The sequence below is a fragment of the Schistocerca americana genome, chromosome 2 (genome assembly GCF_021461395.2).
Source record: "Schistocerca americana isolate TAMUIC-IGC-003095 chromosome 2, iqSchAmer2.1, whole genome shotgun sequence".
Taxonomy (NCBI): domain Eukaryota; kingdom Metazoa; phylum Arthropoda; class Insecta; order Orthoptera; family Acrididae; genus Schistocerca; species Schistocerca americana.
This window is the reverse complement of record NC_060120.1, coordinates 1,035,939,142-1,035,960,635: the sequence shown is the minus strand read 5'-3', so window position 1 is coordinate 1,035,960,635 and position 21,494 is coordinate 1,035,939,142. Positions and strand designations below refer to the sequence as shown.

At 38.6% G+C, this 21,494-nt stretch overlaps 1 protein-coding gene across 1 annotated transcript in view; it reads right to left on the bottom strand.

Annotated features, from left to right (window-relative positions):
- Nucleotides 1-354: 354 nt before the first annotated feature.
- Nucleotides 355-21,494, bottom strand: part of LOC124596425 (gamma-tubulin complex component 5) — a 155,578-nt gene continuing 134,438 nt past the window's right edge. Inside the window, exons 14-17 of the mRNA XM_047135556.1 lie at nucleotides 19,611-19,811; nucleotides 9,477-9,559; nucleotides 1,406-1,565; nucleotides 355-986 (exon numbers count right to left, since the gene is read on the bottom strand). Of these exons, the coding sequence (XP_046991512.1) occupies nucleotides 892-986; nucleotides 1,406-1,565; nucleotides 9,477-9,559; nucleotides 19,611-19,811 (539 nt within the window). The 3' untranslated portion in view covers nucleotides 355-891. The remainder of the gene's footprint in view (nucleotides 987-1,405; nucleotides 1,566-9,476; nucleotides 9,560-19,610; nucleotides 19,812-21,494) is intronic.

Sequence of the window (21,494 nt, the reverse complement as noted above, 5' to 3'; positions counted from 1 at the left end):
GGGAAAAATTCTAATGCCAATAAAGAGATCATAGGAACAACAGAGGGTATTTTTCACACATCAGGCTCAGAATTCACATGCCAGAAAAATATTAGAAAGTGCCCTGATCTGAAAGAAAACTTTCATTGCCAAGCTGTGAAATTTTCATCTTTCTTCTTTACATGCTACTAGAAACACTTAACACGCAAAATAAAAAGTAAAAGTTACATATATGGAAGGCAGGGAAAAAACTGGAGGAGAAACATCAGGGAACATAGGATGTGGCAGAAGGATACATAGCATCAAATGCTAAAGGCCAATATATAGTCAGTAAAGATGACCAGGATTAACACATTCTTTTATAAACAGTATCAGTGAAATATATAATTTATATTTTCTTACAAAAAATGTAATCACTGACCTCAGTATGTAATTTTTGACACATAAGAGGAACAAAAATTCAGTTTTACAATGTTTCTTACACCTATGTGTACATGTAGTGTTCAGAACATGTCTGTCCAATGATTGTTTACATCTTCATAAATTTGAAAACTGCTTGATAACTCACATTTCAGACAGCATTCAAAAGATACCTAAAAGTACAATTGTTACATAAGGGTTTTGTAAGGATTCACTGTTAGAACAACCAACAACTAAACTTATGTCGATTTAGATAATGAGGATTTGGAACTACAACAAAAGCAACTTTGTTTATTACCCTCAAAAACTTATTTCAACAACCATTAGCACACTTTTAAGAACAAATGTAGCCTAATCCCCCATACATTGCTGTAAATAAGATGGAAATTAACAGTGGACAAGAACCACTCCGAATCCAACCAGCTAGAAAGCTAGGGAGAGAATTTCATGACTAGACACGTGCTGAAGAAACTCTAGTAGCTGTCATTGTCATTATGTGCCACAGGCTGGCATAATTACTTCTCCTCCTGAATCCACTGTTTTTTTCTGTGGCGGAGTGGAGTTTATAGCATCACTTAAATGAGTCACTGTAAAAGAGAAAATATAATTTTAACACACTGTTTCAATCTCTACATTTATAAGAGTGAGATTCCTGATCTCTCGAAAGTTATATGCCACTTATAAGGAAGGCTGGCACTATCTGCATTATTTGCAGGAATTTTATTTCAAACATTTCTCTAACTCTAGCACAATGAGCCACTGCATTATATTAAATGCAGCAAACTAACTTAGGAATAAAATTTACTTCTTTGCATCCATTACAATGAAGCCCCTGCTATTTATTTTTGTATGCAGGTTATAAAATTCAGTTAACTTACATTAAGGATGGAGCTAGTCCTTTCTGAATTTATTCATTCCTTTTTTTAAATGAGCATCTACTTCTCTTGCACCTTACCAAGCTACATAGCTTGTTTCTGAAACTTTTACTTTAATGCTAAGTACTTACAAAGTGGATCATGATTAGCATCTACAGCATTCTGTAGGACTGCACCCAATTGGCTGTGACACTTTATGTACAAGTCACCCATCTTGCTAAGTCGCTCTTCTGATACAATTTCCAAGCCCACAAGCCAGACTTCACGTAATTTTAATGCGAGTGTAACCAGCTGTAAAGAAAGGAATGTCACTATGTAAATGAAACTATGATTTTTCAAATTTGTAATGACAGACTGTCTGCCAAAATAAAAGTAAAACACTCTAAGACCCCTTCTTTAGAATTTATAATAGACTGGTAAATACTAAGACAAAGATGAACACAACCATCCAGTATACTAACTTCACAACAACTCTGGATCAAGAAGTAAACATACAAGATCGACATATTTTGTAATCAGTGAAAGACAACTTAACTCTGCTCAAGTTATTTCTAGCATTCTGTTAAGAGTATGGCAAATCTTCTATATGACAACCTTTTGTGCACCAGCCACTTACACTCCTCCTCTAACCCAGCAAATCTACATGTATATCTTACAGTCACACCCTGCAAACCACTGAAGTGCATGGAAGTGAGTGCTTCCCATTGCACCAGTTATTGGAGTTTCTTCCAGTTCCATTCACATATGAGGAGCTGGGAGAAAAATGGCTCTGAGCACTATGGGACTCAACATCGGAGGTCATAAGTCCCCTAGAACTGAGAACTAGTTAAACCTAACTAACCTAAGGACATCACACACATCCATGCCAGAGGCAGAATTTGAACCTGCGACCTCAGCAGTCGCGCGGTTCTGTACTGAAGTGCCTAGAACCGCTCGGCGAAGAGCTGGGAGAGTGACTGCTTAAATTTCCCTGTGCACACAATAATTAGTCTAATCTGTTCTCACAATCATTATGGGAGTGATATGTAGGTGGTGGTAGTATAATCCTAGATTCATCATTTAAAGCTGGTTCTTCAAACAGTGCAAGTAAGCCTTCTGAGATAGATTTTGTCTGTCCTCAAATATCCACCATTTAAGTTTTTTGGCATGCCCATGACACTCTCCCAAGGATCAAACATATCTCTGACAGTTTGTGCTGACCTTCCCTGTATATGTTCAATATCTTCTGTTAGTCCTATCTCGTATGCGTTCTACACACTTAAGCAATATTCTAGGATGGGTTGCAGAAGTGTTCTGTTAGAAGTCTCCTTTGTAGAATGATTGCAATTTTGTAGTATTTTACCAATGAACGTAAGTCTGTCACCTGCTTTACCTACAACTGAGCCTATGTGATCATTCCATCTCATATCCATACAAATTGTTACACCAACATATCAGTTCATCAATTTCAATCATGACTTGTCGATATTTTAGTCACAGGTTACTATTTTTTTGACATTTTTTGAACATTTAAAGCAAATTGACAATCTTGGCACCATACTGAAATCTTATCAAGATACAACTGGATATTTGTGCAGCTTCTTTTTAGACAGTACTTCATTATAGTTAAATGCATAACCCACAAAAAATCTGGTCATCAATATACAACATGAACAGCGAGAGTCCAAACACTTAAAGATCCTTCTACGTCTGTCAATGTCTCTACATCCAAGATAATATGCTGCATCTTACGTACCAAGTAATCTTCAGTAGTCACAAACTTTGGTTGTTACCTCACCTGATCATACTTTCGAAATAAGCAAAGTTGTAGTACTGAGTCAAATGATTTTCTGAAATCAAGAAATACTATATCAATATGACTGCTTTGATCCCTTGCTTTTACGATGTCATGTTAGGAAGATGTGACTCAGATTCGCACGATCAATGTTTTCGGAAAACGTGCAGGTCTGCATGGAGGTCATTCTGTTTGAGGGAATAAAATATGTTAGAGTTCAGACTATATTCTGCAACAAATGGATATCAAGGATATTACACAGTACTTTTTTGGATCACATCTGCTTCCCTTCTTGTCGACAGGTGTGACCTGTGCTTTCTTTCAATTAGTTTGAAAGTAAAATTTTGCCAACCAATCTGAGTAAAACTCCTGAAGACGTTTTGGTCTTCCATGTAATCAGTAAGTGATTCAAACTCATCTACTCAGTCAAACAGTGAGGATACTGGCACCGAAACTCAAGATAACAAAGAGAAGGCGGAAATACATAGTTCAGTTTGCCAAAATTGTTTCACTGTGGAAAATCATAATACAGTCCCTTCTTTCAATCACTGTACGAACACGAAAACGGCACATACTGAGATAAGTCATAATGGAACATGAAATCAATTACAACCTCTTAGTAACGGGAAGTCATCCGGACCAAATGATGTATTTTAAGGTACACACAAAAAAACATGCTCCCCTTCTAGCAACAGTTTATTTTAGGTTGCTGGAGCAACAAAGGACACCTAGAAACAGGAAAAAGTGCAGGTCATTCCCATTTTGAACAATGGTTGTAGGACAGATGAACATAGTTATAGGCACCCTATCACTTATGTCAATCTGTTGTAGGATTATGAAACATGTTTTATGCTCATATAGTATGATGTTTCTGAAGACAAAAATGTCCTCTACAAAAATCAGCATGGGTTCTTGTGAAACTCAGCTTGCTCTGTTCCTGTGCGGGATCCACAGCACTGTACACATTGGCAACCAGGTTGATGCCATGTTCCTTTTCTACATCAAGGGATTTGACATGATCTTGCACTGTTGTTTAGTGAAAAAATACAAGCGTACAGAGTATTGGGCTGGATTTGCACCTGGGTTCAAGACTTCCTTGAAAATAGAACTGACAGTTCGCCCTTAACAGAACAAAATAGACAGATGTAAATGTAATTTCAGGAGTACCCCTATGTGGTCTGATAGGACCGTTACTGTTTACAATATTTATAAATGATCTAGTATAAAATATTGGAAACTACATAAGGCTGTTCGCAGATGCTGCGGTTGTGTATAATACAATATGACTGCCAGAAGACACTAGCAATTTGCAGAGTAATCTGCATGAGATTGATGAATGACATAGGGATTGGCAATTGACTTGGCTTAAATAAATGTAACATACTGAGCACACAAACAACAAGAAATCCACTGCTGTATAACTACTAGTAATGACACATTGCTGGAAACAGCATCTACTGTAAAATATGTAGGAGTAACTATCCACAGCAACCTTAAGTGGAATGAGCACATAAAACAAATAGTAGGGAAAGCAGATGCGTCGCTGGGGTCCTTAGGAAGAACTTACCAAAATTTAATTCGGCCATGTAGGAAGTGGATTACAGAATACTTGTTCAACTGATTGAGTAACATTCATCGGTCTCGGATCCTTACCAGGTACGATTAATAGAAGACTTCGAGAAGATCTAAGGAAGAGAAGCACATTTTGTCAAGGGATCATTTAGCTAGCATGAGAGCATTACACAGATGATCAACAAACTAATGGCAGACCCTACAAAAGAAGTGTTGTGCATCACAGAGATACACATTTTTGAAATTTTGAAAGCATGTTCTGGTAAAACTTGGACAACATATTACGTCTACCAAAATGACACTCACATAATGACCACAACAAGAAAATTCGAGAAATTACGTCCAATACAGAAGTTTGCCAACAATGATTCTTCCTGTGCACCATTCACAAATGGAACAGGGAAGGGGAGATCAGTTAGCAGTACCAGAAGTAAGCTCCACCACACACCACACAGTAGTTTGCAGAGTATTATTGTAAATGTAGATGTACTGGGCACCATTCTTTTTCCATGAATCTGTAGTATATTGTGGTTCAAACGGGTGAACTTGGCCACAAATTCAGTATAGAATCCGATATGAATTCCACAGTATCAATTTTAGCAATTTCAGCCGTTTCTCAACACCTCTGACAATAATATCTATTACTTACTTGGATGAGGAGGGGAGGGGGGGAGGGAGGATATATGATCTGCACCCAGTGCTGAAAACTGTGAGTTTAGTTGGAACACTGTAACCAAGGCTGATCCTCTCAACCTTCTCTATGATTTGAGCCAGAATCTGTAGTTGGGAGCAACCTGTTCCCTCAATGGGTGCCAAAATAGCCTTTTCCACATGTTGAATAATGGTGCCACACAGAAATACAGTGCACCTGGTGTTCCTTCCCATCCCTTGCTGCCATTTCCCTAAGCAGTATCATTCTTTGTCATACATTTGAAGTGCCCACAATTAATAGACCCTGCCCTTTTGCATTTGCCTCTCCTTGACAGAAGACACAGCAGGTTTCCCAAAAGGTGAAGTGAATCTCAATTACTCAGTTTTGCTTTCAGTAGAAGACAGTACATTGACTTGCTGGTTATTGAAATGGGTGCAACTCCCTGAGCCCTATCACTGATGTGCCACTCGCAGTCAGGTGAACAAGCAGTGATAGATCCTATTCTTCCTGTAGAGGTGGAAGAATCCACAGGAAAGAACAGTACTTGTACCTTCAGTATCTCTGACACACGTCTCTCGGGAGTGCTCTGAACACACCTATCACAACAGTTTCCAATCATTTGACATTAGTCAGGATGATTTCCAGCTGTTTATGAACATTAAGTAACTCAGCTTATGTTCAAGAACAGCATTCATGTTGGGCTGCATTGTGACTGATGCTTAGTTTTACAGAGCAGTACATAAATAAATAACTTTAAAATAAGACTGCTGATTCTATTTTAATTTCTGGACCTACTAAGCTAAAAGTATTACTAATTCTATTTAAGAACTGAAGCAATTGTATACAAAACAAATTTTTTTATTAACAAAACAGGATAACCTGGTATGGAAGGTACGAACGGACTTTCTGAAATTTGTTCAAACTTATAGGTACTAACAAACCATGAAAATAGTGTTAAATTCTGACAAACACAGTCAACATACACTCCTGTTGAAAGGTAAAACCACACATAAGATGATATGTTACTTCTATGTTCAACTAAATCACAAACGCCAATTTACTATGAAATATGTTACGTACAAAGTACATAAATTCTGAGAATTCTCATAAACTTGTGTGTTTTCACAGCTATATACTCTGAAATTTGTGGTGAACAATTCTATGGATGAGGATACTACTGCTAAATTCACATGAAACAGAAATGTGAAATACAAACTATTGCCACAGCACGAAACATGATTTTTGCAGCCCACTATGTATGAAAATACACCATATATATGACACATGTACTAGTTTTGATACATTTAAATGTTATGTAAGGGTTCTGATGTACTTTTTTGAAAGAAATTAACTGGCTCACGATTCTACTTGGGCCAATAAATACCAGAAGTCAGCTTATACACATAAATGTAAATAAACATGCAAAATGCACTGGTTTTGTATTTAGCTGATTTTGTGACAATCTACACTAGCACATCAAACATAAACAATGCAGCATTCTTATATCTCACAAAAACAAAAAAATGCTGAGCACAACAGAGCATGTCTTCCACCTTGGGCAGCTAACAATGTACAAATACACTACTGCAAAAAATAAGATGAAAATTGTTGTCTGTACATTGAACTTTTGGACTCGATCATTGAAGAATCAATTGAAATATGACATATATGAAGACAGTAACTGTTCTCGAAAGAACAGATACCATTGATGACCGTGCAGCTTCTCTAGACTAAATGATAATTAATTGAAACCCTCAGCTGCTGACACTTGTTGTTGATATACCTTGACAGGGACAGCTAAAAATGTGTGCCCCAACCGTGACTCGAACCCGGGATCTCCTGCTTATATGGCAGATGCTCTATCCATCTGAGCCACCGAGGACACAGATGAATAGCACGACTGCAAGGACTTATCCCTTGCACGCTTCCCGTGAGGCCAACATTCTCAACTGTCCACAATCTACATACATAATGTACCTAACAGATATTTGCCCATCCACTCATTACTCGCGCACACTAAGGTGACAGTTCCCGTAAGAGTTCGGGCTGTTCTCGATATGAAAATAGTAGCTGTTCTCGAAAGAACAGATACCATTGATGACCGTGTAGCTTCTCTAGAATAAATGATAATCGTGGGAAGCGTGCAAGGGATAAGTCCCTGCAGTTGCACTACTCATCTTGTCCTCGGTGACTCAGATGGATAGAGCGTCTGCCATGTAAGCAGGAGATACCGGGTTCGAGTCCCGGTTGGGGCACACATTTTCAGCTGTCCCCATCAAGGTGTATCAGCAACACCTGTCGGCAGCTGAGGGCTTCAATTAATTATCATGAAATATGACAGTTCAAGGATCTCGTCAATGTGGACCAATAACGGTCAATGAGGTCAGTGGCAATTCTGTAATGAGTGTTGGCACCCTTATTTATGATGCTTTCAACAACTTGACCCCAGTAGTTGGTTGACATGATCAATGTAGTATATTATATGCAGTGGGTACAGTTGTGAGGGGGAGAGGGTTTGTGAACTCAGGTCAGTGATAGCCTCTCTATCCAGAGCTTCATTGTGTGTCAAATAACTGTAACATAATATAATGAAAGTTTTTAGTAAATGTCTGAAAAGCTGTTGCCATGAAAATGTTGAGTACGAGGAGTGGAGTGATATGTCATTCACATAGGTCTTTCACTCGCTGATGTCATCCATTTGATGGACGCTGTTTAGCTTGAGTATGTCAGTTTAAAATACATCTCCTACAGACAAAAGCGTAGAAGTCTTCCTTGAGCTAACTTTTTCCAACTCTTAGAAATGTTCTGAACCCATTGATACAAAAGTTATAATTAATGAGCTATTTGTTTCTCCCAATCTCTTCTTCGAACAGAAGAAGCCAAAATGGAAAGGAAGAATTAAGCCTTAGACTAACAGACTTCACGTGCATCACCGAGTCTTCATAATTTGACACAAAATGCGGCATGTGATCTACTGTTTCACCGTTTTCCTTTTTTTGTCTGTGCTTGTGTGTGGTTCTCTCTTTCTTACATGATGGGACCATTTTAGGATATGACGTGCATTTTTCTGCAGTTTTGTATTTTTCAACAGTATTGCTATTTTACACACATGAAAAAAAGTTTTGCATCACCTCAGTTCCGAGAGTTCTGGAACCTGAACAGAAAATTGGGATAGAGATCAACATAAACATCAGTTCCACCCTTTTTATTGGTCATGAAAACCACACATTGCATGTTGTACCACCATACAACATAAAGCAAGACCTTCAGAGGTGGTTGTCCAGATTGCTGTACACACCGGTGCCTCTAATACCCAGTAGCACATCGTCTTGAATTGGTGCATTCCTGTATTTGTCATGGCATACTATTCACAAGTTCATCAGGCACTGTTGGTCCAGATTATCCCACTCCCCAACAGCGATTCAGCGTACATACCTCAGAATGGTTAGTGGGTCACGTCATCATTAAAAAAAGGTATCCATAACTTTTTTCCATCTGTTAATGTACTACTGTCATTGTGTATCCAGCTTTTAATTTTTTTTCCTTCCTTACCTTTTACTCAACTCCATTTAACTACTTTACTCAAACAACTTGACTGGCTCAGAGAACTTCTGCTTCATTTTACTCTTTCTCAAACTGTCAATATAGCTCTGCTCCCATGTGTCTCTTCACCCCCTTTCTCTCTTTTGAATTCCAAACAATTACATCACAATATGCATCTGTACTTGTACCTAGGTATACTTCATGGCACATATTTTGGCTCTAAAACTTTACTCACCACGTAATCCAGTTCACATCTTACATCTCTTCTGGCACTTCACAAGTAAACCTTTTTCTCTTATAGTTTTGGAAAACGTTCATTACAACAAAGTACAATATACTGTATCACCTGTTTTCAGAAATGTTTATAGTGACGAAAGATTGAAAGGCAAATAAGACAGAAGAAACAGTTTGTTACAATTATTTGAAAGAGAATGGAAAAAGGAAAAAATTTTACAGTCTAACCATTGCTTAGTACATACAGCACTCCTGTTGAAAAACAAAGAAGTATTTCCAAGACATTAGTACCATTTAATTTTCTGTCTTACTCTTACATAAACAGCAAATCCTTAAGTTGACAATCATGCTCGGTGCAACAAATCATATTCATCAAACACATAACTTACTTACAGCAAATATTGTGTTTTTTATTTATGATTTTTACCTCCAGAATAGCCCTTCTGATATTTTCGTATTCCTTGGGTTGTAAGCAGTGTGTGTAAACTTTTTGAACATAGGTGTTGTGAACTGAAACATCACAAAAGCATGTTAACTGCATACTAAATTCCAAATTCAATAAGGAACAAAACTTCTTACATCATACATCTCATTAATTTGCACATGCCAAATGCTTAGTTACAAACAAACTTTAGGCTTTGATATAATGATAACATAGATAAAGCAAGAGCAGCTATGATAAATTTAGAGAATGTATACAAAAAGCAATTGCTAGAAGTAATAACACAAATAAATATTCCAAAAAAGGAAATTCTATAGTTGAGACAGCGTAAAAAGGTCCCCGACAGCTCGCAGCGATGTCACCAGCTTTCAATTGCGAAGCCATAATGGCTGTAGGTGAAAATAGTAGCTATCTTTGGAGCAGCGACAACACAGAGGCATTGCCACAGAGATGTTTACAATATTGCATTATGTTAGTGGTTGGGGGAAGCCTGCAAAGCTACCACGCCCAGCTGACTGCTACTGTCAGAGATCAACTTACACTGACTTAGCTATACGAAAGAAACAATAGAAGATACGGAAATAAAACTACTCGAGTAGAACATGAATATGTTATAGATCAGTAAAATTGAATTAGTTTCACACAAATCTCCAGCATATAATAGTAAAAGATGGTGTGGCTGTAAAATAAAGGAGCTTTTGCTGTGAAACATTTTATTTCAAAAACATATATATTTAGTTATTGACACACTCAATATATCCCCTCTTCTATCCCTACAATGATCCATGTGAATTTTCCACTGATTGAAACTCTGGTACCGAGCGCCACAGGTTTCCAATCGATGCCAGACGGAATGGACCTTAATTACCACTAGAGGTCTCTGCAACCGTCGCACCGTAAACCAAGGCTGTGCGCGCGCTCCTGGCCCGCTTACAATGTGAGGCCCCCACGGTGGACCACATGGTCCTAGCGGCCAATAGCGACATACCCTATCATGTATTTAAGCACCTGCCTCTTGCTCAGCGAGGCAGTCTGATATTCACATGAGTGTATCAACAACTCGCCTACAGACAGTGTGTTTACTTTGCTTGTTTCCGTGTACGAGTGGACGTTGTTGATTTGTGAGGTTTTCGCTTGTGACCCCGTTGCTTCTTGCGATTTGTTGTTCATTTGGTCTTGCTCTGTCATCTGTCGTTCGTGTCCATCCTTTCCCGTTTGGCCGTTTGTTTGGTCGCAGGCTACTCCTGTTAGGGCCCGCCGCTCTTTCCTTCTCGGCAACCCCGCGACCATTGCAGCCACGGTTACAACAGAAACAGTGTTGGAAGTCTTCCTGTGTGAGCTCCTTGATGGTGCGTGCCACTTTCTCTTTCAATGCTTCAATGGACTGAAGTATTGTTCCTTTTAATGCAGATTTGAGATTGGGGAATAGACAAAAATCAGATGGTGCTAGGTCAGGTGAACACACTGGGTGCTTTTAACACTGGGATGCTGTTCTTTGCTTGAAACTCCTTAACAGACAATGCAGTATGAGCAAGCATGTTGTCTTGATGAAGAACCCGTGACCTGTTCTTCCACAATTCAGGCTGTTTTTTCTTATTTTTTTCCACAGAGTTGAGGAAGAACCTCAAGGTAGTAATGTTGATAAATAGTTTGACCTTCAGGAATGCAGAGAAGAGAGAGAATTTGATGAATGTAAAAATCATCATCATTGTCGGTTTACATTTTGAATGTCTCATTCAAGCTATTTTCATTCTTGATAAAGTTGGGCACTTCCGATGCATGGTTTGGCACTTAGTTTCTGAAGCATAAGTGAAAGACCAAGCTTTGTCACATGTTAGCACTCTTCCCGTGACATTAGGATAATTTTCAATGGTATTCAGAATGTCTGTACAAACATTTCCACCAGCATTTTTTTTTGTTCAATCATGAGAATTTTCAGAACCAGTTTAGCACAAACGTTTCTTATGTTAAACTGGTAATGTAAAATCTGCCTTACACATCCTTTGTCAATTCCTACAGTTTCAGCAATCAATTGAATACTCAACCAAAAGTCAGATTGAATCAGGTTAGCTACTTTTTCGACATTTTCATCAGTTTCTGAAGTTTTGGAGCGTCCAAGGTTTGAGCATCTGCAACATTATCTTGGCCTTCTTGGAAGCATTTTAACAACTCAAAAACTCGCATACTTGATAAACAGTCTTCACCATGCACTTCCTTTAGCAAAAAGATAGGTTTCAGTGGCAGTTTTTTCAAGTTTCATGTGAAACTTCATGACAATTCATTGCTCCGTTGTTGTTGTTGTTGTTGTTGTTGTCTTCAGTCCTGAGACTGGTTTGATGCAGCTCTCCATGCTACTCTATCCTGTGCAAGCTTTTTCATCTCCCAGTACTTACTGTAACCTACATCCTTCTGAATCTGCTTAGTGTATTCATCTCTTGGTCTCCCTCTATGATTTTTACCCTCCACGCTGGCCTCCAATGCTAAATTTGTGACCCCTTGATGCCTCAGAACATTTCCTACCAACCGGTCCCTTCTTCTTGTCAAGTTGTGCCACCAACTCCTCTTCCCCACAATTCTATTCAATACTTCCTCATTAGTTATTTGATCTACCCATCTAATCTTCAGCATTCTTCTGTAGCACCACATTTTGAAAGCTTCTATTCTCTTCTAGTCCAAACTATTTATCGTCCATGTTTCACTTCCATACATGGCTACACTCCATACAAACACTTTCAGAAACGACTTCCTGACACTTAAATCTATACTCGACGTTAACAAATTTCTCTTCTTCAGAAACGCTTTCCTTGCCATTGCCATTTTATATCCTCTCTACTTCGACCATCATCAGTTATTTTGCTCCCCAAATAGCAAAACTCCGTTAATACTTTAAGTGTCTCATTTCCTAATCTAATTCCCTCAGCATCACCCGACTTAATTTGACAACATTCCATTATCCTCGTTTTGCTTTTGTTGATGTTCATCTTGTATCCTCCTTTCAAGACACTGTCCATTCCGTTCAGCTGCTCTTCCAAGCCCTTTGCTGTCTCTGACAGAATTACAATGTCATCGGCGAACCTCAATGTTTTTATTTCTTCTCCATGGACTTTAATTCCTACTCCGAATTTTTCTTTTGTTTCCCTTACTGCATGCTCAATATACAGATTGAATAACATCGGGGAGAGGCTACAACCCTGTCTCACTCCCTTCCCAACCGCTGCTAACCTTTCATGCCCCTCGACTCTGATAACTGCCATCTGGTTTCCGTACAAATTGTAAATAGCATTTCGCTCCCTGTATTTTACCCCTGCCACCTTTAGAATTTGAAAGAGAGTATTATTACACTACTAATTTTTCCAGCAAAACAATTTGTCACCCCTTACACAAATGAAGGCCGCAGTCACAGCAATCTGTCTACAGACACTGGAGATGCCACATTCAAATGATAAGGCTTCATATTTCACAGCTAGTGGTTGTTCATCTTAGGTACGCGCATACTTATTCCATGACAGCATCAGCCCCTTATTTAATAGCCACATTTCTTAATGACATGGAAAATTTGATTATTTACATTGTTGAAACACAGGATGCAATTTACTAGTGTTAGTGTGTGTGGTAAAAAACAAAACAAAAAAAAATTATAATCATTAACAAGTAAGTCAGTCAAATGTGACTGATGAAATTCATGAGCATTAACTGGAATGAATTATTGTCAATAAATTATTCCATCAATAATTAATTATGGAAACATGGTTCTGACATGAATAAATAAAAATTATTCTTACTTAACAGAAAATAACAAGTTAGACTTCTTAGACATCACAATACGCAGACACAACAACCACATACATTTCCCATACACATGAAATTCACCATCATCAGTACAATGATACACAAAAATGCAAACCACCCCATAATGCAGACAGCAGCCAGCTTTTCTATGCAGGTTATAAAGAGTTGAATAGAATTATAGTCAATGAGGGCAATTACAAAAATGACCTATAGGCACTCAAACCTATAGCTGTTCAAAATGGATAAAAAACAAACATGACAGACAAACTAAACCAAAAAATAGAAATAAAAATGAAAGAGCGACCAAACATATAGCAACAAACAGATCAGCATCAACACACACAGACAAACACAACACACATTATACAATTGGACAAGATACACAGCAACAGCAGTCAACTGCACGCACTCACCTACAGCAACAAAGTAACTCACAGGATTGACAATATGTTCAAAAACACGAGAACTGAAAACAGCCTACAGAACAGACAACTCTATAACAAACGAAATTGAGGACAAACAACACTAACAACGACAAACACATCTCGTCTGGAATCAATCACGCGTGTCAAGATTGCAGTGCAATTTTTATATTGGAAATTTCGACATTAGATAAATTGAACACAGAAGGCTGCTTAAAAGTAACAGCAATCATTCTATATTTGCATTATGGACATGAACCACAGGCCAAGAGACATATACACTAACCTAAAAATTCTGAAACACAACAGCACCCCCACTTCACTCCCCCCCCCCCCCCCCCCCCAAAAAAAAAAACAGAAACTTATAATAGAGGAAAACTAACTGAAAGTCCTCCCGAACAAGCTATGAAGGCCCAACGGTACCGACCGGCCACCGTGTCTTCCTCAGCCCATAGGCGTCACTGGATGCAGATATGGAGGGGCATGTAGTCAGCACACCACTCTCCTGGCCATATGTCAGTTTCTGAGACCAAATAGAGGAAAACTATCATATACAAAAAGCCATATTAGAAGGAAAAGAAATAACAAATGAATACACAATGCTGTAATGGAACCCTTTTCTTGGCTTTACATTATTTTCTTCTTCTTGTAACTGATTTTCAGGCCTACATACAACGTGACTCAATTAAAATAATTTTTAAAAATTAAGAAAAATGAGAGCAACTGTTCACCCATTACTCCGACTTTACAACACAACCGTACGGACTCCTAAACATACCCACCCCTGGTTGCAGCAACACTGTCATTTACGAGTGATTGCTCCAATAGAAAGGACAGCAGGGAATGGAAAGTGCAGGGAAAATGTGAGGGGTTAAGAAGTACGGAACAGGAAAGAAAGACAAGAGGTACTTTAAGACATGATAGAAGGTTGCTCTCAGAGGCAACAGAAAAATGAAAAATGTGTCATTTATAAAAGGGGGTAGTGGGGGTGGCGGTTGGGGGGGGGGGGGGGGGGGGACAGAGAGAAGTAATTGGGGGTATCTGGGAGTAAAGCGGAAAAGTGTAAGGGGCAAGGTTATCAGAGTGTACAGGGGCTAGCAGAAGTTTAGGGCAACGAGACCACGAAAATGGAGGATAAGCTGGAGGGGCAATTTCCACCAATTTAGTTCAGCAGGGATGGCAGATTGAGGGTCCCGTATGCCACAGGTATTCAAACACCTAACAAAGTCATTAGTGCTGTTGTATGCCGCACCTTAAAGTTTGTATTCAACCACAGTTTGTAAGAAATAGAGAATGAGGAAAGAAAGGAAAGGTATGAGTAGGAATTTGTGACTTAAAGCCACCCAGAGCATTACAGTAATGTAATGGCAAGAGCTGAAAATTTGTGTTGGATCGGAACTCAAACTCAGATTTATGGATTCTCATGAGTGGTTGCCTTAACCTCTTCAGTAATCTGGACACAGTCCTTAACCAACTCAAATCTTCAACTTACTGCATGCTGCAATGCAGCAGCCCTTGTCCATTAACCCCTACTAACAAATTATTGATTCCTGTACGAGTTTGGATGATACTATTGCACCTGCAAACAAATGTCAAGGGGCTTTTGCACTCTTTCAGAAATGTATATATCTGCGTGATGTCCATTCTGTCTGACAAGTCTGACAGTACACTCAAACATATCCACTGCCTGACAGTGTGTTTATGCAGGAACATAGGCCGTCAGCTGTCATTACCACACACAACATCACACTGGTAAGTAACATGGCTGCTTTCAAATGTGGCCCTACCTGGAATAGAATCTGAATTGCCTGAAACAGGACTGCAGTAGGATGTAGTTAATGAGTGTACAAAACAAGTGTTGCACCTGAGTCATTCACTGTGATGACCAGAGTGGTGTAGGATTCTGAGCAGGTATGCATGGTGATGGGTTAGGATACTACACAGGCTGAGTAGAAATGCAATATTACTTTTGGTGACGAGGATAGGATTTCAGATACAGCACTATGATAGTTAGTCAAAGCCCTGGCAATGTACGTAGTTAAGATGGTGAAAGTTTGGATGATATTGTACAGTGAAAGAAATATTCATCAAGGACTGTTTCAAAGTGATGACAAGTTTGTTGGTTTCATAGCAAGAGATAAGAAAGAAAATTGGTTTCTGATTTACCTGGGGAGTATATTGTGATTCTTCAGTTTTTTCTCAGTGCGTACTGTTTGTCCAAGAACTTTTTCTTCGTAGACAGTATATTGTCTCTTTATAAAGGTGTTGGCAGTTTTGTCAGCATACTAGGATAACTTTTCCTTGGAACTGAATATGGAGCAAACACTTGTTTTGTTTTCTTCCTCCTCACCTACCCAGACATGTTTCACCTAAATTTTAGCATTACCAGTGTCGTTTTAGTGCATTTGATATAAAATGTCTTATTTACATGAAAAATTTAAGACTTTGAATATTAAGACTGTTGTAGTTAACATTATTTTATTCTATGTGAGCATGCAAATATGTAAATGTGTGTGTGTGTGTGTGTGTGTGTGTGTGTGTGTGTGTGTGTGTGTGTGTGTGTGTGTGTGCGTGTGTGTGTGTGTGTTTTCCACTGCAGAAACCTATGTATTACATCTTTTCCTTCTACTATGGCATTTGCAAAATGGGAAGCACAGTGAACATAAAAAATGATTTATTTGCAAAATTTAGCTACACCTTCCAAATACTGATCTACACAGTCAGCAATCCGGCAGAATTTTGTAGCAGCTTGCTACCAACTTTCCATTACACTTGTCACAGAAAGCAGCTACCTGTGATTTCCACCAGATCTCTACACTGGTTTGCAGTTCATTGTCCATGCCAAAATGCTGTCCCCATAGTCAACGGTTCATGTGAGTGAAGAAATGAAAATCAGAGGGAGCCAAATCAGAGGGAGCCAAGTCCAGGGTGTATGATGGGTTATCAAATACTTCCCATCGAAAACCTTGCAGGAGCATCTCCACTGCCCCTGTAGCATGTGGCAAAGAACTTTCATGAAGGAAGACCGCATGACACTTATGTTATGTGGGCTGCATGAAATCGAGCGGAAACCCTCAGCATGACTTTGCGCAACACTTCTGCACAAAGCTTCACTGGATTTTCACTGTGGTTTTAATTACGCAACCAATCAGACTTGGTTGGGGGGTGGGGGGTGGGGGGGGGGGGGGGAGGGTTAGAAGACTCTGTATCCTCATAATTTCTGTGGAAGATGTTGCTAAATACATTGTCACAACATACATTATGTGCAAGAAAGTGGAGAATATATTTTTCAGAAACTGAATACGTGGTAAAATAAGAAAGGAACAGTAACTAAAGGTCTGACAAGAGTGTTAATTGGAGAGATAGTTGTATGAACAAGCAAGAATCTTTCAGGAAGAAGAGGAGGAGGAGGAGGAGGAGAAGAAATAAAAGTAACATTGCCAGGAACAAAAAGTGAAGGAGGAAAAACTTCCCAGAGAATAGTAACCAAACTTAGAAACAATACGGCTCTAATCTTAAAATTAGACAACAGCAAAACTATGGCAATAATGAAACAGGAGACATAAAAAAATAAAACCCTAAAATTTCTGGGGGCATCAATAAAGCACAGCTACCTGAATTATACATTGAAAGTTTCAGTTTTGCTATGAATATTGTTTATTTTTAAGTAACAGATGGGAGGATAACTATGGAGAACAAAAATGTTCTGTAGGTTAATATACAGCCCTTTATATATCCTCTCACAGTTTCTACCGCTTCCAGTTTCTAAGGGAATCTAGTAAGACACTGATCACATATGCAAACAAGGCGATCAAAATGAGGTAATGCCTGATAGGAATGCAAAACGCACAATGTACAGATAGGTATGCATAATGTGCAGATAGGTATGCAAAATGCATAATGTACAGGTAACATGGTTAAGATCTTAACTGACCAAGGTTACTAGGAAAACTACCATTGTCTACCTTTACTTACGATAGTCCATGGTAGCCTACAGTAGTTTTACATCACTAAAATACACTTCGTTAAGACAACTACAAAAATGAGCTACATATCATCAAACAATTAGCTGTTGAGAAGAGATGTGACACAAATGTTATAAAAAGAAAGATGAAAGGGACACCCCGTCTCTGCGAATGACACATCAGTCCACTCCTGTTCCTCTTCCTTTTCCTTTTCATGGCAACTGCTTTTCAAGCATTTACTAAAAACTTGCATTCTATTATGTTACATTTATTTGTCACCCAATGAAGCTCTGGATAGAGAGCTATCTCTGACCTGAGTTTACAAGCCCTCTCCCTCTCTCAACTGTACCTACTAAGAGCTACACCTTCTAAATAAGGCTGCCAACACCAATTACAAAATTGTCAACTGGGCCACGGACCTCAATGATCGTTACTGGTCCTCACTGAACAGATCCTCTGAATGTCATATTTCAATTGATTCATTGATAATCATGTCCCAAAAGTTTAGCATAGGGACTGCAGTTTTAATTTTATTATTCGCAATAGTGTATTTGTTCATTGATATCTGCCAAAAGTAGAAGATGTGCTATGTCGTGCTCCATATTTTATGTTGTTTTTGTGTTTTTTATGTTGTTGTTGTGTATTCATCTTACGAATGCTAGTGTACAGGATGTCACAAAACCAGCTAAATGCAAAAAATCTATATCCATACGACTGATGGACTGCAAAACTATAACCATGTATGTCATTAACATTCTACAGGAACCCAGAAGTAAATCAGATGCATTTGGTTACAAAGACAAAGTCAAAAGTCTTTTTGTACGTGATTGTCTATATTATTTAATAATTGGGAAAAAGCATATTTCCGTCATCAGCTATACAATTTTATGTTTATTCTCTACCAGTTTCATCATCTCCTTGAAGATGAATGTAGCACTCAAAACTCAGAGAGAGCAAACGCAACATTGTACAGTTCATGGCACAAACCTGCTTTTTCCAAAATGTCAAAGGTGGTTTCATGAGAGTATTCCTCAATTTTATCAATCATCTGAGAGGTTAAATCAGCAAAGTATGTGGTTGCTACTATGCTAATTGGTGCATACTGTCCTTCCTTCCCAACCTGCCTTTCGTTTTCCCCAGGGGCTTCATTACTCGAGACTGGAGGTCTTAAAAACCAAACTGCCCGCCCTCTGCCTTTGTTCAGATCTCCCATGGACATCGGTCACAGTCCCAAAAGACTAAGCATTCCACAAAGTCTCAGATGAACTTTCAGCAATGAGCTGTGTTTCATATCTGTCATTACCATGTAGGAGAATACTCTTGCAGCCAGCAACTTATGTTTGTTTTATTATGCCTAGAGATCTTTGATTCCACCACTACCTGCTACTAAGATTTGGGCAAATATGAACAGGCCAAGTCATGTACCCTAGAAGATGCACTGAGATCAGTGTTCCAACATGATGCAGGAAGCAATAGATGCACCACAACCTTCACACCAGGAGCTCCGGTGTGATCAGCGCAGCACCCCGAAGCTTGCCAATCACTGCCAGGGTAGTTTCTAAATGGACGCACAATGTGGCCAATTCACACAGTATCCACACAACTATAATTACTATTTATTTTTCACTACCACAACTGAACACCAATATGAAAGAAGTACTAATCCACACAATCTGAGATTGACTGAAGAATGCAATGAGACAACTATAACAAGGAAATAAACTGCAGAGCTGTGGCACTGCAGGCAGTGCCAAACTAAACTACTAAAGTTGATAATTACAAAAAATTAAAAAAATTAAATTTTTACAAATCACTGTAGTATTGTTACCTTTGATGAACTAAAAGGTTTTTCACTAAAGTTCTTCTTATACAAATGACATATCTTACTTCCATAACATAGGAAAAGTTACTTTAATGCCAAAAACAAATTACATAATGTATACCTCTAATTAGTGTGTCCAGATCGGCTGCTTCTTCTGTGTCTCGTTCAAGTTCCAAACCAAGTGATACTAATACCTGACCCATCAGGTACGAATGAAGACAACCAACTGAATGCAACATCCAGAAGCGCAACAGCCACAACATGTTACGTTTTCTAATGTTACTTGCAGATTCAGCCTTATTATTGTCCTTCAACTCCCCTCCTTCAAAATAAAATAAAGTTCATCACATCTAAGCTTCTACTGTCGCTAAAATTCAAGAAATGTTTATTGTACTGAGACTCATTAGAATATTAACTAACATTAATTAAAGGATATTACACAAAACTTTTCATTTCTACACTTAAAAGTCAGAATCTCTGCTGTGTAATCAGTACAGTAACCAAAGATATATTTACTTCATATTTTGAATGACACACAAAAACAAGACACATACCAGACTAACGTTTACTCAGCAAAAGTATCCACATATATACAATGCATAGATGTGTTTAATATTATGATACTACAATTTTTTTCAAATGATGCCAGCTGATGTAAGACACGTAACTGGGACCTTACAACTATAAAAATTGACATAGGATAGGCTGCTACCCACCACATACAGAGGGAATTTAGTGTAAGGCTGACTCATTTAAAGGAAGTCCTTCAGTTAAAGGGACACACACACACACACACACACACACACACACACACACACAGGCACTAAGGCTTGAGCACCTGAAGACTGAAAGTGTCCATTTGTGTGTGTGTGTGTGTGTGTGTGTGTGTAAGGAAGGGGGGGGGGGGGAGTGTCTTTGCATGTTTCTATATCTGAAGAAGGAGCCTGTCCAATAGCTTAGTCTATTTTTAAATGTCTGCCACTCAACGCCACCTCTTTGTGGTAAGTAGCAATAAATCCAGTTTCATTTCATTTTGTTACTGCTAAGCTCAGACTTACCACGGTTAAATCCAAAACAAGAGTTCTGTAGCTATGTACATACTCTGCAAGTCACCAAACAGTGCGCAGCGTATCTTGTACCACTTAATTATTACCTATTCTGTTTCATTCGCAAATGGAGCAAGGAAAAAAAACAGCTGTCCCTATATCTTTGTTTAAGCCCTAATTTCTCTTTTCTTGTCTTTGCTGTCATTATGCTAAATGTACATTGCGGCAGCAAAGTCATTCTGCTGTCACCTGCGAATGCCACTCCTCTAAAATTTCACAGAAATGTTTTCCTAAAAGAACGTCCTATTTCACCCAGGGATTCCCATTTGAGTTCATGAATGTTTCTGTAATACTTGCACACTGATCAAGCCTATCAGAAACAAATACATATGTAGCAGCGCACCTCTGATTTGCTTCAATGTCTTCCTTTAATCTGACCAGCTGGGGATCTCAAACACTTAAGCAATATTCACAAATATGTTGCACTAGTGTTCTATATATGATCTTCTTCATAAATGAGCTATAGTTTCTTATAACGCTCCCAGTACACTGAACCTTACTGTATAATCAAAATGACGTGCTCTTTCCATTTCATATCACTTTGCAACATTACAGTATTTGAAAGATCAAGCTAAACTCTGCTAATACTGAGTTCAGACATTACACGACTATTTTCCCTACTCATCTGCATTAACTGAAACTTTTCTACATCCAGAACAAGCTGCTATTCATCTCCCAAAACAGATGTTTTGTCTAAGTCATCTTGTATTCTCCTGCAGTCACTCAATGTTGACACTTTCCCACACACTATAGTGTCATCAGTGAACAGTTGCAGACTGCTGTTCACCCTATCCATCAGATCACTTAAGCATATATAGAGAAAGAGTGGTCCTATAACATTTGCCTGGGACACTGCTGATGATACCCTTGTCAATGATGAAGGCTCGGTGTCCATAATA